Source organism: Cygnus atratus, chromosome 6, assembly GCF_013377495.2.
Source record: "Cygnus atratus isolate AKBS03 ecotype Queensland, Australia chromosome 6, CAtr_DNAZoo_HiC_assembly, whole genome shotgun sequence".
Classification (NCBI taxonomy): domain Eukaryota; kingdom Metazoa; phylum Chordata; class Aves; order Anseriformes; family Anatidae; genus Cygnus; species Cygnus atratus.
In genome coordinates, this window is record NC_066367.1 from 22,424,637 (window position 1) to 22,445,347 (window position 20,711).

Here is a 20,711-nt window from a genome sequence, read left to right on the forward strand (position 1 = left end):
AAAACATATGTCTGTGATGGCTACTTATTCATTTTTCTTTAGAAAGAATATATCCATCAAATCAGACTTTTTGTCCATTAACAACATCTATATTACCACACAGAGTGACATTAATTAATTATATTCCTGTCAGGTATTCTTTATTAAAGTAATCTAATATCATGTTTCATTATTTTCCTTAGGACTGATGTCAGGCTCACTGCCATACTGTCATTCCAATCACTATATCACTCAAATGTTGGCATGGTATTAGCATTGTTCTAACCTTCTGGAACTTTGCCCAGCAAGATTTGTTAAGAGGTTGCAGACCAGCTCTAGACTGCTCAACCAACACTTCAATTACACTTTTCCAAGTTTGCTGATATTTTGAATCTAGCAAAGAATTGACACACTTCACAGTTAAAATGGCAAGGTAAACTTCATTATAGTGATACATTATTGAAACTGTTCTTAAATACAAAACAAAAATATTAACTAGTGGATTTGTCTGGTTGTTGCATAATTATCATTGCATAATTATTAACAATTTTATGGCAACTGTCATTGGGATTTTTATGGGCTTTCACTACTATTGGAATTATTATAAGCATATATATATATAGGCTTAACTTACTTAGATACCTACTTACGCTCCTTAGTCTTGCTCTGATGTCACATTCTTCTGTCAACATCCTATATTTCATACCTCTCAGCTTCCTCCAACATATACGTGTGTATTTACTTTCTTCTTTCTCCATTCACTATACACCTGTTAATTCCTATCTGCTTCACTTTTGTACTGAAAGCAGGTGGACTTGCATCTAAGATTTTCAGCATCTTTGAATCACTACTCTTTTGTTAGGTAATATTTTCATTAAGAATTCCAGATATTCGTTCATATATTTGTCTGATTCCTCCTCCCAATTATTTCTACTTACAGTTTTCTCATCCATAGAAAACTACCCATTTAGAAGAACCACCATTTTACTGCTTGGGATTGTTCTTTGTTTGCCTACATTGTTGGCAATCAGGTCATGAAAACCACCCTTAAGGCAATCACAAACTTCTGGTCCAGTAAGTTATTCATATTTATCAATTCTAATGAGATCCTACATTAAAAATACATCATTTTGGGTATGGAGTCTTTCCATTAGAAAACATGATGTATTTTTCTTTTTAAAAAAAAAAATTAGTAATATTTCACTAGTGTGCTTGACAAGCCTCCAGTACATATAGTTCCCACCACATTTATTAATATGAATTCAAAATTCCATGATTTTGCGTTATTAAGAAATCCAGAATACCAGATCATGTTTTTAACTAGCATGTCTCTTTTAGCTGCCCTCTTTTCCCTGGAGGGTTGCATCCACTTGCTTTACAATCCCAGTAGCTTGACTACTTTATCACTTTTCAGGATTGGCCTTCTCACTGATGAGAATTTCCAGGTCATCTGCTTTGTTTGTTACCAAGATCTCATGATCACAGCAGGAATTCCTCATTCCTTGTCTGCCTATTCTCTCCCTTCAGAAACATTTTGCAGGATTACAATCAGTATATGATGACTCTTTTTTTCCCTACAAACTTGGCTTTTGTGTATTTCCAAGTAATTACTGTGTAACCATCCCTATCAAATCTCTTATAAAACATCTAGAAAGGTGTGTTTGCATGAGTATGATTTTCCGAGGGTATGATCTCCATGAGAAAAGCATCTATATTTATAAAATGCTATTCCTTCCACTTGGCCAATGGAGCTGGATACACATCGCACTTGTGAAAGTTTGTAGCAATGACAGGGTTTCTGTTTTGCCTCAGGACCTGCTCCTGCTATCTGTTTTTCTGTATCACCCTTTGTACAGTATGGCCATTTAATGCCTCTTTCTTTTTGATATCTATTAACCGTATTAAAAACAAAAACAAACAAAAAAAAAACTTAATCACCCTGGAATGATTCAGTGTGAGAACAGAATCCTTTACTTCATGGTGTATTCTCGTCTAATGCATTGGATGAATGAAATTACTGAAACTGAGTTCTGACTTTTTTTCCATTCTGCTTTGTAAGGTTATTCAATTAGTTCTTAAAATAGCTTATGGAGTTTGGGGGCAAAAAAATGAGGTTACTTTCACAAATGTCTTAATCTGCACTTTTTCTGCAAGATAGACAATATTCAACAAACCTGAGCTCCCTTTTCTCATGAAGATAATAAGACATCTCTCAGTTGAATGCCCAGAAGTGCATAGCTTCTAATGAGGGTTTAGAAAAGCATAGCTACAGGGAAAAAAAAAAAAGAGAGAGAGAGAGAAAAGAAAGAAAAAATGCATCTTCAATTTTAGCATATACAATTAAATAAATAATAAATTAGCAAACTAGCTACAAAAAATAGAACCAGTATTTGTCAGATAACTGTTTTTTTTTTCTAAAATTACTTATATTTAAAGTATATTTCACCTTAAAATCATCACATAATGCTTGCAAACAGAAGCTAAAGCTCTGCAGTTCTTTATTTTTCTGTTACAAAACCATGAGAGAAAATGTGTCCTAACGTTGATTTTCACCTTGAGCTAAACATCTGGTATTTGTTGAGTGCTATGCTTTAAATAAGCTTACTGCAAATGTGAATGAAGAAAGTCAAAGCAACCTATTTTCACTATGAAATCCAGTTGTTTTCAAAACTATTTTAATTACATGTAATTCGAATGAATTAATGTAATCCCTACCATTATGACATTTCCTAATTAAAAATTATCTATCTAGACACATACTGAAGAATGAATGGAAATGACTTAAACTGTGAGTTTAAGTGATATGTAAATGCCTGTTGATACAACAGAACACAGTATAACAAATCCATTTCCATAATATAGATAAATCATGCTCTGTTATTATTACTTGGGCTAAGATATTATCATTTTTTCATCCACTGCTTCAACTTCAGAAAATAATCTCATATTTCATCAGTCAGTGGTACTGATCATTCTCAAGTGGTATTGATCTATGTCCAATAACCTTGTACATTGGTCATTTTTTTCATCACATATTGGGATGCTCTGTGCTTTACAGCATTACATTTTAAGTTTTCTCTTGTTGATAGCCATAAAACTGTAGTCAAGAATATTCACTTTTTAGTACCTAACAGAAAACTTTTATTTTAATATGTTCTCAGCAAATGAGTATCATGCAGGTTAGCAAACAATGGATTTTATATTTACCATTAATCCTGTTTTTTTTTTTATGTTTTCAGTGAAATGAATAATTAAAAATATTTTCTCCCAAAGGAATACTTTGAGCAATATATAAAAAAACATCACTTTTAAATAGTCTTTTAAAAATATTAAATATTTCATTTTGAAAATGTCTAAGTGAAACATTTCAGTTTTTCACGAATAGCACACTCTTGCTTGCACTGTTTCCTCATAAAAAGTTAAGTTATGAAATTCACCAAGTGTACTATATCCTGTAATCACCACAACTATATTGCAAGTATACAAGCATTCATGCTAAGAAAACAAGATGAAAATCATAAAGGAAGTTGCAGTGAGGAGTGTATCGGTCTCTTTTCTCAAGTGATAAGTGACAGAATGCAAGGAAATGGTCTGAAGTTGCACCAGGGAAGGTTTAGACCAGGAAATTTTCTTCACAGAGAGGGTGGTTAAGCATTGGAACAGGCTGCCCGGGGAAGTGGTAGAGTCCCCATCCCGTATTTAAGAGATGTGTGGACATGGCACTAAGGAACATGGTGTAGTGATGGGACTCAGCAGGTCAGGTTGATGGTTGGACTTGATGATCTTGAAGGTCTTTTCTAATCTAGGCCATTCTATAACTCTCATGGTCTGTAATATATAACACAAAAGAATAAAAAATCTTCCCTGGTTATTCACCATTCAGCTTGCAAAGTGTTTACAGACTAACAATTAAGGTTTTCTGGAGATGTAGCCCTTTGTGAAATCTGCCCAGACCTTCCGTGTCTAACTGCTTAGTATCTGGTAACACGTGGTAACACGTATGGTGCACTCAGGGATGCAAGGAATCAGGCACCAGATACTTACCTGCATAAGCAGAGACAGAAACATTCTCATTAACAAGTCAGAAACGTTGTTTTTCAAAAGCAGCACTACTTGCTATATTCTTCTGGAAGAAAAAGCCAATGCATAATAGAGGTTCTAAACTAAAATTAGGGCCTAAACAATTCCAAGTCACACACCTGCTTTGCAAACTATGAACGAGAACCCATCCAGAAAACAATTTCAGACCAAGCTCTCACCCCACTATGTGTACACCAGAGTGTATCTCCAAGAAACATCAGTTTGAGAGAGGATTCACGACTGACTTCAGTCTGTTCTCCAGCGATACCCACTCTGGAAAAACTCAAATGTAGTTTTGAGGTCAACTAGGCAGAAAGAAAAAAGCCTATCTTGGATTTGCTGCATTAACTGTGGGACTTAAATAAGCCTTTAGCCTTTCTTTTATATAGTTTTCAACATTTTTCACTCTAGGTTCTTTTTGGACTCTACTTCATGGGCATGTAACATCTCTTTGTTTATTTTTCATTTTACTTTTCTTTATTTGCCATATATTTAATTGTTCTGCATCTTCCGTACGTGTTTATATATGCTTAAATAATAAAGCACTAGGAAACTGTCCTCCCATATAAAATGTGTTCAGCATTACAGCTAATGACCACGGTTCTATTAGTGTAGGTGTAGATATTATAATTAGAAGGTTAGCATTAATTGTGCCAATGCAGTAATATAAGAAATGCTGGAGCAAGGAGTTGAATAGTATTTATCTAGCTATTGAATTATATTATAAATGCGATTACAGGGAGAGAAAATGAGATTTATATAGCACACTCCAATTGTGTATGAACTTGTCCACAGACTCCAGAGGGTGTTTGTTAGTTTAAAAATTATTCCCTCATCTCTAAACACTATAAGTTAATATCTTACAAAACCTATGTCAGTACATTAATCATATCTTAGTATCAGCAACCATTTCAGTGATGGAATACCTATTTGATATGGAGGGTGGAGTGAAATGTCAAAGGGAACAGGTCCCATTTAATCACTGAAATCTCACTAATAAATATCAGCTGAATGCACTCTGCCTTGTCTCTACCCATCCTCTTTAAAAATAGCTATTCAATTGAAGAGGGGTACAATACATTTCAACCTGCCATCTATTTTTAGTTGCTACTCTGCAATAAATCTAAGAGTCAGTCATACAGATACATCTGCAGTATGTTTAATGGGAAGCTTGTGAATTCCTCATTCTTGCCACACAAGTTCATTTTCAGTCAGATGGAACTGGAAAAGGGTGACATAAAGACATAGCTCAGAAGATACAATTAAAAAATTAAGCGGATTGTACAACCTATTACCCAAAGTTCTGTGTGGAAATACACTAGACACATTTTAATAGCACAGGGCTGGTATCAACAAATTCAATTGTGTAAAGGGAATTTAGAGTATCTTTGTGTTACCCTTATTATCTTCATTCATTTTTGATGCAGCTTTGGATAAGACACTTGTTTTTATGATTCAGTCCCACCACCTTAAATAAAAAGTAAAATAATACCTGTACAATTTGAAGAGCAGCAACAGGCAACATCTGCAATGCAGTATGGGTTTCCTAGAATACATGCTCTTTATGGCTGCAAATATTATCATTTTTAGCCTTAGCATTAAGTTTCTTCGATTTCTCATGTGGGCAGCTACATAACAAATGAAGAGAGAGGGAAGGGTGGACATCCAAGGGTGATTCCTTCTGTTAGAGCCAAAGTTTTGACACAGGTTCTTTAGACCTCAGATGTCTCCAAAGGTCTGAATAAATGACATCAAGTACAAAGATAAAAAGAGCTGCAGGTAAAAACGGGCAAAAATATTTGTTTGAAGTTTGTTTCATGGAGTTGTTACTGAACTGAGCAAGTAGCTATGTCGTATCTTTCTCCAGTGATCTGATTCTACACCACTAAGGGCTGGGCAATTTTCTCAGGGCAAATTCAGTCACTCTTCTACTCATTTTTATTTCACAAACAGGCAGACTACATAGTGAAAATCTGTTAATAAATAGTTATAACTGACACAGAAGCAGGCTTGCAAAAGCATTTGGGGCCCTTTAACATAAAATCTAGTGAAATTTGGTAAGATCTGCACATCACTATTTTCAGCATAACACTACAAGAATAATGTACTTGGTTTCATTTGAGAAAGGTAGTGAACCTTTCCAGCAAATACACTGAAAGTAAGATTGCCTGTTATGTGTGGCATTTTTCCTGGCTTGTGCTTGAATAGAAACACAAAAAAATAAATTTTCAGCCTTTGATTGGTCAAGGTAAGCCCACACATCACAATACACATCATCCCTCATGGCTTTCACTTAAATATTCAAGACTTTAAAAGGCTGGACAAGTATTGCCCTGGACCTGAATAAACAGAGAAGATAAAGTTCCAAGACGAATCACAATCTGGAAGTAGGAAGAGATGCTTCCTTGTGTCCGTAGAGGGAGTGTGTTGGAGGGAAGATGACACTGGCTTTGGGGAATTAAGGAGTTGATAGAGAGCCATATCTTGGCTTTTTGCCCCAAAGACAGTGACTACATGAAGGACAGGCAAAACCAACAGAAGTTCTTCTGATCTTCCACACTAGTTCTCCCCCAGATGATCTCCCTTTCCTTTCCCCAAAGTGCTTATTAATATTGGGCAATCCCCATCATCCATGCTATAAGGAAAGGACTCGAGACTAAGGCTGTGAATAACAGACAACTGGTAACAGTACAACTGGTTACATGGTGTTCTTTGTTTTTATGGAAGTCTTTCTTAAAGGGAATATAGCATTTCTACTATAACTGATAGTTCAAGATCTTAAATTAAATTGTAAGATATAGGCTCTACATTTGTAATTGATATGTTCAAAGTTTCTGCCTTTGATATAAGCATTTATTTTGATAACAAAATGTGAGATCATACTTGGGGGAAGTGGAGAGTAGTTATTTCCAAAATAAACATGCTGATTATTTCATAAAAATACAAAGAATATCCAGCTTCCTTCACCTGTCCCTATCATAAAATTGTCACATTGCAAAATTCTTACAAGATTTTATGCAAGATTCACCCGTGTTTTTCATTTAGATCTGCCTTTAAACAAAGAACAGGACTGTCTAGCTCTGGAAACATGCACAGTATCTCTGCCTCTAATTTTTAACTGTCTTTGATCCTGTTTCTTAGTAGACAAGCTGTTGTTGTCGACTCTCTCTGTTCTGCTTTGATGTATTCCTTCTCACCTTCAATTTTAAATGAGAAGAAGTACCTACGGATTGTATGGCTAACTACATTGGACTACATGTAGGTTGCAGCAGTAAAACATTATCATATGTCTAGCAAACTCTTGTATGAGGTCAGCCCATCCAGAAATACATATATGCACACAGAGGACATACTCAACATCTTTCTTTTCATAGCCTTCTTCAAGTGTCCACAGCAGCTTCAGAAACAAACAAACAAAAGAAAAACAACTGAGAAGTTATAAATGCTTTGGCACAGGGTGCCAAGTGGTTCCAAAACACATTGGAACCAGTCTTGACTACAGTGAAGGCAGTCCTCAAATTCACACTGAAGTGGGGGAGTCCTTTTTTTTTTTTTTTTTTTTTGGGTTGGGGGCAGGTTGTGAAATGCAGTTAGGAACTGTCGGACTCATTTTGTAAAACAGAGCTCTAGAGTTATCCTGCAGAACCGTGACAGATTTCCAAGGGTGCTGGCTACACGAAACATGGGCTTTTGCAGAATTAGGACAATTACCTAAATGGCACAGTGTCTCATTTTTCAGAGATCCTCTGTACTTGGCACATGTAATGGCCTGTAAAAACATTGTTCCCAGGAAGGTTGAATAGTAACACTTGTTCAGGATGGGTCATTTTTCAAAGTTTGCATGTCACAGTTTTGCATATAAGAATGCAGGCCCTTCTAATTTGGAACGCCTTCACTGTTGTATTTTTGTATTGTACTCTCCCAAGTGCTTATAATGGGAGCTATTATAATTTAAATAAATGACTGCAGTTGTATCTAGAAGATGCATCCTGATACAAATCTGTCCTAAAATGCTCTATAGAAAACCACTGGAAATGTACATAGACTTTATGAGCCAGATTAATTGATTTAATGTACCTGCTTTGTACTGCTTCTGTGAAGCAAATCAACTTTAAACACTAAGCAGCCAGATATTTAAATGGACTTGGCTTCAAATTGCTCGAATAATGCAATAAATCCTTATATAAACCCAACATATCTTATATCCTTATTTCTTAAATATATATTGTTGCTGATGTTTGTTTTATAACAGCCCCTGTCTGGTCTTGTGAAATCATAGTACTGAATACAGAACTACAGAACCATGTCCACACAGCATATAGGGGAGAAGAACATTTTCTTCACAAATTGATATTTTGCCACTAAATCAGCTAGATGAAAGAGTGGTCTTTAAAGTGCCATAAACAAAACAAAATAAAACAAAACAAAACAAAAAAACAAGCCCTTATAACTATGGAATTCAAGCTGACATAAATATACCCAGCTTTTCTACTTTATCACCTCCAATGATGATGTCAAGTCAGCACAAGAGGAATATTTCATGATTACTCATCAATGGTAGCCTTCAGAAAATCCAGAAATATTGCTGGGTACTGAATCTATTGATTAAAGGTATAACTTTCATTATTATTCTGATCATACTAACTACTTGCCCTGTGCCAGTAGATGAGAAATGCAAATTTCAGAAACTTCATTATAATTTTTATTGCTTATCAGAAGCCTTTCTTACCCTTGAAATATTTTAGTATAGAAACAAAACAGAGTAAACATGGTCAGTGTAATGAAGAATTATTGAATGGCAGAGTGCAAATGCAGAATAAGATTGTTTATAAACAGGCCACTTCTTAATATTTATTTATTGTCATCAAATCCAACTACTCAAAGCAATAATCTTTCTATATACCTAACTCTTATATTTCCATCACTAAGGTTTTCCTTGTTACTTTACATTCCCTTATTGCCATTTCAATACAGAGAGACATTAATAAGTGTATAGAAGATAATCACTTCAGTACTAAAGACAAAAACTAACAGCCACTGTGACAGGCACTGTATTTTGTGCAAATTGTGGAATTCCAATTTCAATCATTCACACAAAATAAATATTCCATGCCACTTTAAAAGCCTAAGTGTCTTGGAAAAACTTCAGCCTAATGAGCTACACTGGACTCACTGGCCTGCTGGTGCAATTGGTCCTCAAAGAAACTACAGTGAATTGTACCAGATATGGACCCTTCCCATTTTTTGTGCCCAAAATGTTTCTACATATAGCTGTGATTTTAACCCTGTGCTCCTTTTGTCATGTTCTTACCCTGTGGGCTGTTAAACAACTTCTGTATCTGTCCAGAGATGCAAATCCCTATGTCCACACCAAATGAAATTTGTAAATGCTTGAGCGCAGAATGTTCTACATAAATGGGAGATACTGTCATTACTTAGCACTGCGGGAAGCATTTCAAAAGCTGAAATATCCTTGCCTTCAAAAGGCAGGCAAGTTTTAAAGAACTGTGCGGCTTATTCTCATCCTTGTTTGCAAAAATTAATCAACATTTCAACCCGTGGAGTACGGTGTTCTTCAAATCCTTGCACTCCTCAGCCTATCCCCATGTCCAGCCCTTTGTTTGTGTCAGGGTTGTTGTGTCGGGGGGTATCTGCTCAACCTATAAATTTGTGTGTCAAAACACAATCCATATCATGAATTCTTTTTCTTTTTTTAAACATAAGTTAGCTTTTCTTTCCAAGTGATTAAATAAATATCATTTTGACTGCTTAAACTCAATATGTATTTTTATCAATTAGCTGAAAACACAAAGATTACTTCTAAATTCTCTTCAGACCCTCTGTTTAACCAGTCTATGTTGCAATGCTTGGCCTGCAGCACTTCTATTTTTAGCTCTAAAGGAACAGTCTTAAATTGCCTATTTTCTGTTTACTAAAGACATTGAGCTTGTTGCCATGGAAACTGTGGCAAGTGCCACAGCTTAACTGTTTTATTAAATGGATTGAAGGCACAGCTGCAAAACTTGAAAGGCCAGCATGTCAATTTTATACACAGCTCAAACTGCTATACATTCCACATTATAGCAAGTGCTACGTTAAATATGAGGAGCCAGAATCCGATCTTGGCTATAATCATATAAATCTTTGTTATCTCTCTCTTCACTATCAAAAAATAATAAATAAATAAATAATAATAATAATAATAAATTATGTGTAACCTAGATCAGGATCTGTTTTTGTCAAAGTGCACTGCCTGTCAAGTTTCAGCGATTACCGCATTTGAATGGATAAATTGCAGATGATGTGCATTAAACCAGTCCCCGTTTATCACAGAAAGACACCATCTCACAGTTGTGTTTGCAAGAAGCTTTTAGCACATTATCGTATTGCTTACAGCAATCACATTATTTTTGGAACCACTATATTCTGTTAGTATAAGAGGGAATTAATCAAAACTAATGACCTTGTCAAATGAAACTTCTATAAAAAGTTACACTGGAAGAATTAACACAAAACATTCTTTAAATCTTTAATTAGGCATTTGAACAAGAACACCCTGAGTACTAGAGGTGTTAAGAAATTACACCTTCTGTTCATTTCAGTACATGGTATGCTCCATATTTATGCAAAGTAGGGTACTTTTTAAATCATGCTCTAACTTGTATGTAACACTTAAGTCAAATACTACCAAAAATTATTGAAAATTATTACCACCATTTTGATTTTTTTTGTGATAGAATATAAAACCTTGTAGGATCAGATTGATAACAAATATAATTGTTAACACAAACCTAAACAACATTATACAGCCCCCAAAAGAACGAGAGCTAAAATAAGAATAGTGATATATTTACACCCATAAATATTTAATGAATGATTCAGCCTGTTGTAAGAGAACCAAAAGCTCAAAGAATGTTTGACATTTAGAAGAATGGGGTTCTGCTTTCTTCACTAGTGTTGTGTTTGGAACAGTGTTCGCATTGCTACTTTTGACATTTTAAATATGAGATTTTTTGGAAGAGGTAATAATCTGATAAATTATTGAAAGATGTATTTCTTTCTGTGAAAATGCTCCTGTTTAAATTAAAGAATAGTGTGTTTGATGTTCAATCATTAAATTCAAAGAAATATTCTTCACTATCTGTTGGTGTAACTAGAATTACTGGAATGAAAAATAATTAAGTTTCCTTTCATTTATGCATTTCTTTCTTTTTTTTTTCTCCATATGCAGGATCTACCTTCATCTGCAACACCCACATAATTCCAGTGAAAAATCAAGAAGGAGTAGCAATGATGTTTATTATTAATTTTGAGTATGTAACAGATGAAGAGAACGTTGCATCTCCTGAGAAGTGCAACCCAATATTGCCATCCAAACTTGTAAATCGTAAGTTACTCATTGAAAGTTCTCTGCTTACCTCTACTCTTAGCATAGAGAGTAATTAACTTGAGCAATTGAACAAAAAGAAAGATGCAGTCACCATTGCCTGACTCATTTAAAATAGAATTCAAGACAATAGGAAATAAAATTTAGCAAACCTGTTATAAAGTTAGCAAGATAATCTATCGAATCTTTGGTAGTACAAACACCATTGATCTTATGTGTAGTGCTAGAAAATAAAAATTCATTGAAAGGAAAACATTTCACAGAAGTGCATTACCCTTGACAAAAACTGTTACTGAACTGAAAACTGAAAAAAAAAAAAAAAAAAAGAAAGCATTATGATATAGACAAAATATCTCACCTTAACCTATTTTAAATGGAATATTTCTATTTTCCTTTCCAATTAAAAAAAAAAAAAAAGTTGGCAGGTTTGATTAACTTTGATTTAAAAATATAAAATAAGTAAAAAAAAGTATTTGAAGCAAAATTAAACATCTTGATTTTATCAAATCGAATTATTTGGATTGGCTTGAAGGATGTGGGTTTCTTTGGATATACAGGAAATGCTTTTGTTTCATTCCACTCGTAAGTATTGTTAAAGTCAGAAATCTTTCCACAAAACAAAAGTCCTCTTCTTATGCAGTTAGACTGTTTAGCTTTCTGTATATATATGCGGAATGTGTACTTTTTTTGCTGACCTTCACTCTGTGCAGCAACAGCACATGATCTTTTCTGCTTTGCATCTCCACTCACATACTCTGCTCTTACTCCAAAATTTCCAGAACACGTCCCCATTTGTCTAAGCTCTTAGTAAAGCGCAGCATGATCTAACAGTGAATGTTAACGCTCTCGCCAGAGTCTGGTTGGCAAACACAACAGTTGGAAAATGCCTTTTCACACTCTAATAATCTTTAATGTTAGTATGATAAAGGGACCTGGAACTTAAATTTTCTGATAGTCAAATCAACACTTCAGCTTTCTCTAGATAGGAGACAAAGACGATCTTCACTGCAGGAACCGAGGGGAAAACTTTCCCAATGTAAGCACTAGGCACTACCTTAAGCGATGACATGCTGTTATTAGTTCAGTTATGTTGAGGAGATTGTGAGAAGCAGGGCTGTAGCACTGCATAACAGCATTACTAAGTTCCTTTCGATTAAAGCGGTCTCTGCCATTCTTCATAATCTAGACTTTCTGCAGTGTATCCTCTGGACAAAATGCACGAGATCTCATTCAAAGCTCTGTGACTGTCAAAAAAAAACCATAAATTCCCCCTCCCCAAAATATTGCTGAATAATTCACATTTTTAAAACATTGTAGTTTACTTCTATAATTAAAGGTGATAACCTATAAATTAGTAGTTTCATTCAGTATGGAGAAAGTGCTCTGACCAAATCAATCCATATGGGCCAAAGTCATCCCAGTTACATCTGTTTAACTCTACAGTGGCAGTAGATGTAAAACTATGAAAAGTTACTACTACTGCAACCTAGCAGACTGCCAATAATTATTGTTTGTGAAATATCACAAGCTTTTAAAAGAGACTTTTTAAATATTTTTCATAATACATATTTTAAATCTTTTATTTTACACTTCCTTTCTGTATTCTGTTCTTTTTAAATGGTCATTTTTACTTGATATCTCAAGAAAACATTTCCAGTAATTTTATGGTAAAAATACAATTAGGGCGTATCAGAAGAAATAATCAAATTCCATCAGAAATAAATAAATAAATAAATATATATATATAAAACTTACATCAAGTAAACCCCACTCATATTCTGTTTCTATTTCAGGTTTCCATGATTTTGTGCATTTTCAACACTTCTGCATTTAAATACAGTTTTGTAATACAAATAATGTGGTACTATTTACAAAAATAATGTAACATACCAATCGGGAAAAAAAAAAAAAAAAGGAGCTTCATGTCCTGAAAAAGAGCTGTTTTTTCTGCTGTGTACACTTTCAAGTCTTGACACTTGCCATATTTTAAAGTAAAAGCTGCTAAAGAGGACATCGGCAAAAAAAACACTTAGTCAAGACATTCTCCTCTTGTTTTACAGTAGTTATGCCTGACATGCACAGGGAATTTCCTTGCTGAGTTCTTTAAAAATGCATAGTTGGGGCTCCAAGTGCAATACACAACTGAGAAAGTTCAAGGTTTAAAAGGAGGGAAAAAAGGTGACTCAAATCATTTTCCAGCTAGTGGGTTCAGCCAGATGCCAGAAGCTGCCATAAACTAGAGCAGGCACATGGCTGCTCTTCCACCTAGTTGTTGTGGTCTCAGAGTAGACTGTTATGTGGGCAGGATGGTGACACAATATGCTACATAGCCAAAAATTCTTCTTGGCTGATAGGATTTTCAAGAGGCCAATCTGTGCAAGTTATCCAGAAAAACCTGGAGATGAGTACAGGCCAATGGTAGATTTGAATTAAAACAAACAAACACAAAACCTTGAAATATAGAAAATACAAGAGACAGACCAATGAGGCAATACGAGTCACAAAAAAAAAGGTGAATCATTTCCTAGTAAAAACATCTTTTCTTTTCCTTTTTTTTTTTTTTTCAATTCAGTTGTGTTCCCACTATAAGAAAGGCAAACAGCAGATTCTAGGATGAAGTTCATATTTCATCTTATTCTATTTAGAACATACAACATCAGGTAAAGCAGGTGATCTGTTTTCATTGGATGACATACAAAATGGACAGTAATGGGCACTGGTTCACACAGGGGAGAAAAAAAAAAAGAAAAAGAAACAAAATCCCTTCAAATCCAACAACCAATTTAGAGAATAAAAATAGAGAAGGAACCAGCCATATAACAAGTGCAATGCATCTCTGACAAATGACCAAGATAAGCAACAGCTAATGACAAAAGACAAAAGATTTCAGATTGCATTAGCATCTACCACCCAGAAGGACACAGATCATGAAAGATTTCTTTCCAGAGCTCGTTGATTGAGTTTTCTCATATTAGAGTGTCTTTTCAACATGAGAGAAAATAAAAATGACTGAGTCAGATTGCAGGAGAGAAGAATTAAGAAGTGTACGGGAAACAAAAAAATCACAGTTATTTTCCTGACCCTAGAAAATAAGATAACTCTTCCATACTACCATTCTTCCTCTAATTGATTTTTTAAGAGTTGACATCAAATTTATCAAGTGGAACTTTGAAAACTTCTTTTCTAAAAGCATCTATCCTGCCAGCTGCAGCCAACCATTTTGAACAAGACCACTTATCACAGTGCTCCTCATGCTGAAATCTGATACATTCTAAGAAAAAGCATTTCATGCTATATACACAATTCATTCTGGTTTTGAAGGTTGGTACACAGAAAAGAAGGATTGCAGTTTGTTAAAGTGTTCTGTGAACAAATTAAAGACCAATGGAAGGCAGCTGACATTTACTAGATTGAGCACGGAGGCTGTATTTAGTCCTGGATGGGCAGAAAATTGAAAATTTACCAGCTGAATACTGAAAAATATTTTAAACAGTGTTCACAAATTATTTGGGACTGGGATCCTGTCTTTTGTTTTGTGCCAGTCTGATGGCTAACAGAGCTAAATTCTGCTTCACCATTGGGCCTGGCAGATTATGATAGACTTTTTTTTCAAAAGTACACTAAATTGCCAGGAGTTTGATGACCACACCTAGCATAAATAGAATTCTTTCTAGTCTGGTGCTCAAGAGCTCCTATCTCATATGCAGCAAAAAGCTGAATGGGCACTAATGTGAAAAGTGAAGATATTGATTTCACAATAGCAAAGAAAAAATCCTTTCAGCTGATCCTTTTATTCCCTTTATTCTTCCTTGCAAGAATTTATCATCAGTTCTCTATGGTAGTCTGACCAGTGTTTGTATAATGAAATAGCTAAATTTTGAAAAATCCTGGCATGCCAGGATTCACAGCCAACTGATTTTTCACTCTTCTGTTTCATTGTTTCTGCATTTTGCCACAATTCTACTTTTCAATGCATGCTATTTCACTAATAAAACAAAGGAAGTTTTTCTTCATATGTCTCCTTTTGGAAAAAAAAAAAAAAGGCATATATTTTTGTTTAAACTTCTAACCAACTTAAATTAATGCTCTATCTGTCCAATCTTTATATTCAGAGAAGTAAGGAAATTTCTTCTGTCAGCACTTAATGTATAACTGAACAACACCCTTCTTTCCAGTGAGGGTGTTTCTGCACAATGTGCAGTTAAAGGGAGTCTTACAGAAATTGATTTCTGCTATAGATGTCCATTCATCATCCAATTATTCTAATATTTGTCTCATTTGCAGATATGAGAATTCTATTGATTCTTACTTCACAAATTTAATGAGTTCGTTTGCTTTTTGTGTTCTTTTTCTTAGAACATGTAAATGTTTTATAATTCCAGAAATTAACTTCTGTAACCAAAGAGAGAGACACTTCATAACTTTATCCCACCTCACTATTTTTGTGAAATGCTTGAAGACATAAATACCTTCTTGTTAGGTGACAGTATATTTGTTTAGCATATTAGAGCGTTAAAATCAACATTTCAAGTTACATAGGCCCTAAAAGATTGTTTTTATTCATATTGTAACAGTTAGTGCTTATGGGCTGTTCTCTGCCACAACTGACAAGCTAACATTTGGCTGATTGTCACTACAATGGTAAGAAATGAATCCCAAAATTGTTGGTCATAAATTTTCATGAATCAAATCATTTGCCAAAGTTATTTTCAACTCCTACTGAAAGAATTAGGTAGGATATCTAGCAAGACGTTTCTAGAAAAAGAGAACCTGCTCCTGTTAGATTCACTGTTTAAAAGAAAAACAGTCCCTTCTGTAGTATTCTAGAACGGACTAATTCAAGAAGATATATGATTTTATACCAGTTTAGCAAAAAGCCTGTGTGAACACTTACATTATCATTTAAATTTAAGTCTACTAGTAATAGTTGCTAACCAAAATATTCCCAAAATGAGATAAGAATTCCTGTAAAGTGTGTTGTACAGACTTCATTAAACTATTTTTTCAATAAAGTGTTAAGCTAGGATAGCTTTTGCATATGAATGTTGCTTTTAAATCATCCATTGAGGAAAGGGAATGTAAGTGTCCGATTTTATTCCCAAATCTGTCAAACGTTCCAGTCTGGCATGCTCATATACTCCATCAATTTGATAATGAATTTTTACAGAAATTTAAGGAGCCAGTGGCATGAATTATTATTTGCTCCTGGCATTTGATTCTGTTCTTCACAGATGTGGAATACTTTGTGTCTGTAAAGCTAGTCTAGTAACTGCAAAAGATCAAAATCAATCATGACACAGAATGGACACAGAGAAAATCTCCAGCCATTTCCCACTGACAGCATGCCATAGATCTGAGGGCTGACTTCAATATGAAGAATGTAACTGTAATTTTTCTACTAAGTAGACTCTTTGTGGGATTGTAATGTACACACATGCACAAGATGAGAAAAAATTCTCAGAACCCTAGTTCCGAGTTGTTTTCATTCTCTGCCCCACCTAGAGCACACTGTTTTTTTAATGACTTTTAAGCATTTTTTCTAACATTTACTCCAGACCTCTCTAAAAAAAACTCCTTCTAATACATAGGTTAAAATAGCCACAGTCACATACGATAAATGAATAAAACTTGTGTGAAATTAGCTTCCAAACATTTTGACTAGTTTGAAGTACTAACCTAAAAGCAAATATTGGTTCCCCAATACATTGCTCATTACCTCATGGGAGAAAGCCCAGAAAGTTATTTGATTAAGCACATAATTGCATTCTGCCAAGGATGGTTATTTGGGGATTCCGTTATCATTTTATCCCTTCAAAATCTATAAGCCTATTAAAGACACCCTGGAATAATTTCTTGTGTTTCTTCCTCTTATGCAAATGAGAGGATCTGTAATACATCCAGTCAATGCCTACTTTTTGGATAAAGTTCAAACAAAATGAAAAGGCTAATAATATTCTAAAAACAGCTTAAAACATTATTAGTAATGATTAGTAAAACTTCTCAAACAACGAGATCCTTAACGGTGCTTATACTTGACAAAGTTTATCTCTGTTCTGGTCCTAGCAATGGAGCTACATGTCAGGAAGGATGCTCACTGCAGTCACTGAAGTTACAAATAAAACAAGCACAGCTGAAATTCAGATCAGGCCTTTTCTTTAAGAGTTAATTCAAAAACAGATCTATTGTTTCTCCATGCAGAACACTGCTGTATGAGTAAGCATAGCAATTTAGTGAGAGTTAAGCATATATTTTTTTTAACATATTTGGACAACAAAATTGTCATGAAATATTGTATACTGTCTGATGCACGGGCACTTGCCACATCGAACATGACATGTATAAGCAATAGTAACCCCCTGACTTTGCCCAAAATGTGAAGAGAAATGTGTCTAGGGTCTTATTTTTAGCTGCAACACTGGGAGCAAATTCATCATAAGTGAGGACTAGTCAAGAAAAACTGTGTCCAGGAGGACGAAGGTTTCTATCTAGCCAACCAGCAGCATAGCTCTGACAACCCAATGTCAATATGTGTATTTGTCTCCAAGGTAAATTACAGGGAATGTTAGGTGAACTGAGGCAGTGTGGAACACTTAGCGAAGGAACATAGCCAAACAACTATCAGCAGTAAAGGACAGAAGGACCTTTGGTACTTTCACCTTCAGAGTACTCCACAAATACCTAATTAACAGAACATCATTAAGATAAATAAACTGTATTAAGTCTTGCTTTACAGACAGAGAAATACAAGTACGGTGGCTAAATTTCCTTTCTTCATGGTGGTTATTTTTGGGATTCAGACTAGAAAGGAAGCCTCACTGTATTCTAGTCACTGTAATTAGCTGTTTGCATTACAGCCTCTCCCAGCTAGGATCACAGCCCTATTGTGCTGTATCTTATACAAACATTCAATAAACGCAGGCAATCTCTGCTTAAAGAGATTACAAACCAAACAAATGGAATGACACAGCTTTCAGTGGAGGTGACTTGTGCAGCCTGGATGACAGGAAAAGGAACACAAACTGACAATAAACAGGCTGTGCAGAGACCCTGCAAATTTTCCTTTTGCTATTTAAATAGATAAGTAGTAAGTATGAGAAGTGAGCATGAAAAGGATTCCTGGTTTGACTAGATCCAGGAGGTCTCTTCCAGTCCTATATTTTTAGCAGATCTCCTGTTTGTTCTTTTCAAGGACATTGAAAACAGGTGGGTTCTGTGAAATAACTTGAAGGCCAGGATAATGATTTTGCAAAATCATCCCAAGTTATAATACATACCCTCAAGAAAGTATAAAGGTAGTCAGTTTTGTATCATTCTCTGATGGAATAACTCAATTAAGACATATTTCTCTATTATTCATAATAAGAATTAGTACAGAGAATTTAACACATCTATGCATTTTGTTAAATTGAATTAAATATTTTAATCTTGAAGAGAGAAATTAACATTTATCAGCATATCTCAAGCTTAGACTAAAAGTACTACTAGATAGGAAAAAAAAGTTTAAATGGATTTGAGAAGCTCAGATGGAATATAGTCATAAGGAATATGTTCTGTTATTTAAGTGATTCAACATGGAGGAGATGATATTTTTAGGTAAGCAAACAAAATAAATCTATAGATAAAAATGAGGAGCTTTACAACCATTGCGTCTTATTTCTCATATGTAGAATCCTATCATGATTACTTGACTCTATTAACGAGCACAGTACAGGCAAGCTGGGCATTTCAAAGACCTGAAAGCAATTGGCAGAGACAATGAGACGTGTAGTTAGAAGAGTTCATCCCATGAAGAGATGGAATAAGTGAGCCCTGCCAGGGATATGAAACTTCTCTGAGGTCACACTCTGAACAAGTGTCAGTGAATAAAGCCTATTCTCCCTAAGGAGATTTTGAATTATTCAACTTTTTTGTAAGTTTCTTCCAAACAAAACAGGCATTTCCTAGCAAAGACATGCTCCATAAGAAATTAGAAGATGTTCTGTTTCATGAGAAATAGCACATTGGTCTGGATACATCTACTTTAGTTTTCTGTCTGTATTAGCTAACCTTAAAACTTGGTAATTGGAAATATATACTGATCTATGTTACAAAACTGAGTAATTTTCCAAGTACTTCTTTATGGAATAGTTCTTAAATTTTCCAAATAAAAAGGCAATGTACTTTTACTTCTGCAGATTACCTATATTGAATGTGAATTCAAGATACTTGAGTTTGCTTGTAAAATGTGTGGAAATTTGATATTCAACCTTCTTAATAGTCTGTTTATTTTCTGAACCTGTCTCTTTTAAAGCTAAAGCTTTTTGTAAATCTAGTTTAATTGTATTTCAGATGGTAACAACCTTTCAAGTGGCTCTTCTTCAGGTAAATCTATCTTCTAAAATTCTATCTACTAAAGCCCTTTTATTGCTTTGTTCTGTTTCTACTACTTCAAGATCTCATTACATTTTACATAATTCTAGAAGAGTGCAAGTTAAAATGTGGCTCTTGCTCCCACTCTGAATACTTATTTCTGCAAAACTATGGATATAACATCTAAACTATTAAATTTAGTATAATTATATGAGATATGAAATTCAAATGTAGTGATACTTTTCAGCTTATTACCACTGACTGAATTTTTTTTATGCTCTGAATACAAGAACTTTCAATGTATGAGACAAAATACGTTGTGGAATTTGGAAATGGTATATAAATTCACTGTTAAAACAAGAGAACTTCTTCAGGCTTCCTGTCTCAGACAAAAACAACATTGTCTGTTCTATGAAGTCTGGTAACTGATGTGATAAAGGGTTGAGACTTTTTGGAGAACTTTATTTAATACATGAAATGAATTCTCCCAGCTACCAAAAACCACCATGTTCTCACAGCAAGACAGCAAAATACTGTGCTAGTTGAATAAATTCTTTGCATATAATAGCTAGTGTGATGCTTGCTATTTTGTTTCTTTACAGTTATTTAATTTTTTCTTCATTTCCACTTTTAACTATGTCTAAGAAATAAAAATGCAACAAGTAAAATCTCTGAGAGGCCCAAAATTATATTTTCATATGGCTTTTTTCACAAAACCACTGTAAGACCTATACCAATAAGCTTAACATCTAGATGGATAAAATCTACTATAATGATATCTGTATTAACAAATGTGAAGAAAACCAGACCGGTAAATATACAAATTTATGTTAGTATCCAAGGATACCACCATTCTCTCTTTTCAGAAAAACCCTGAAAACACTGTTCAGACTAGATTCACTAGCCAACCAAGCAT

The 20,711-nt window shown here is 34.5% G+C and overlaps 1 protein-coding gene across 1 annotated transcript in view; it reads left to right on the forward strand.

Moving 5' to 3' along the window:
- The window catches only part of KCNH7 (potassium voltage-gated channel subfamily H member 7), a 221,047-nt gene that overhangs the window by 118,910 nt on the left and 81,426 nt on the right, over positions 1–20,711 (forward strand). Inside the window, exon 3 of the mRNA XM_035571085.1 lies at positions 11,291–11,446. Within this exon, the coding sequence (XP_035426978.1) occupies positions 11,291–11,446 (156 nt within the window). The remainder of the gene's footprint in view (positions 1–11,290; positions 11,447–20,711) is intronic.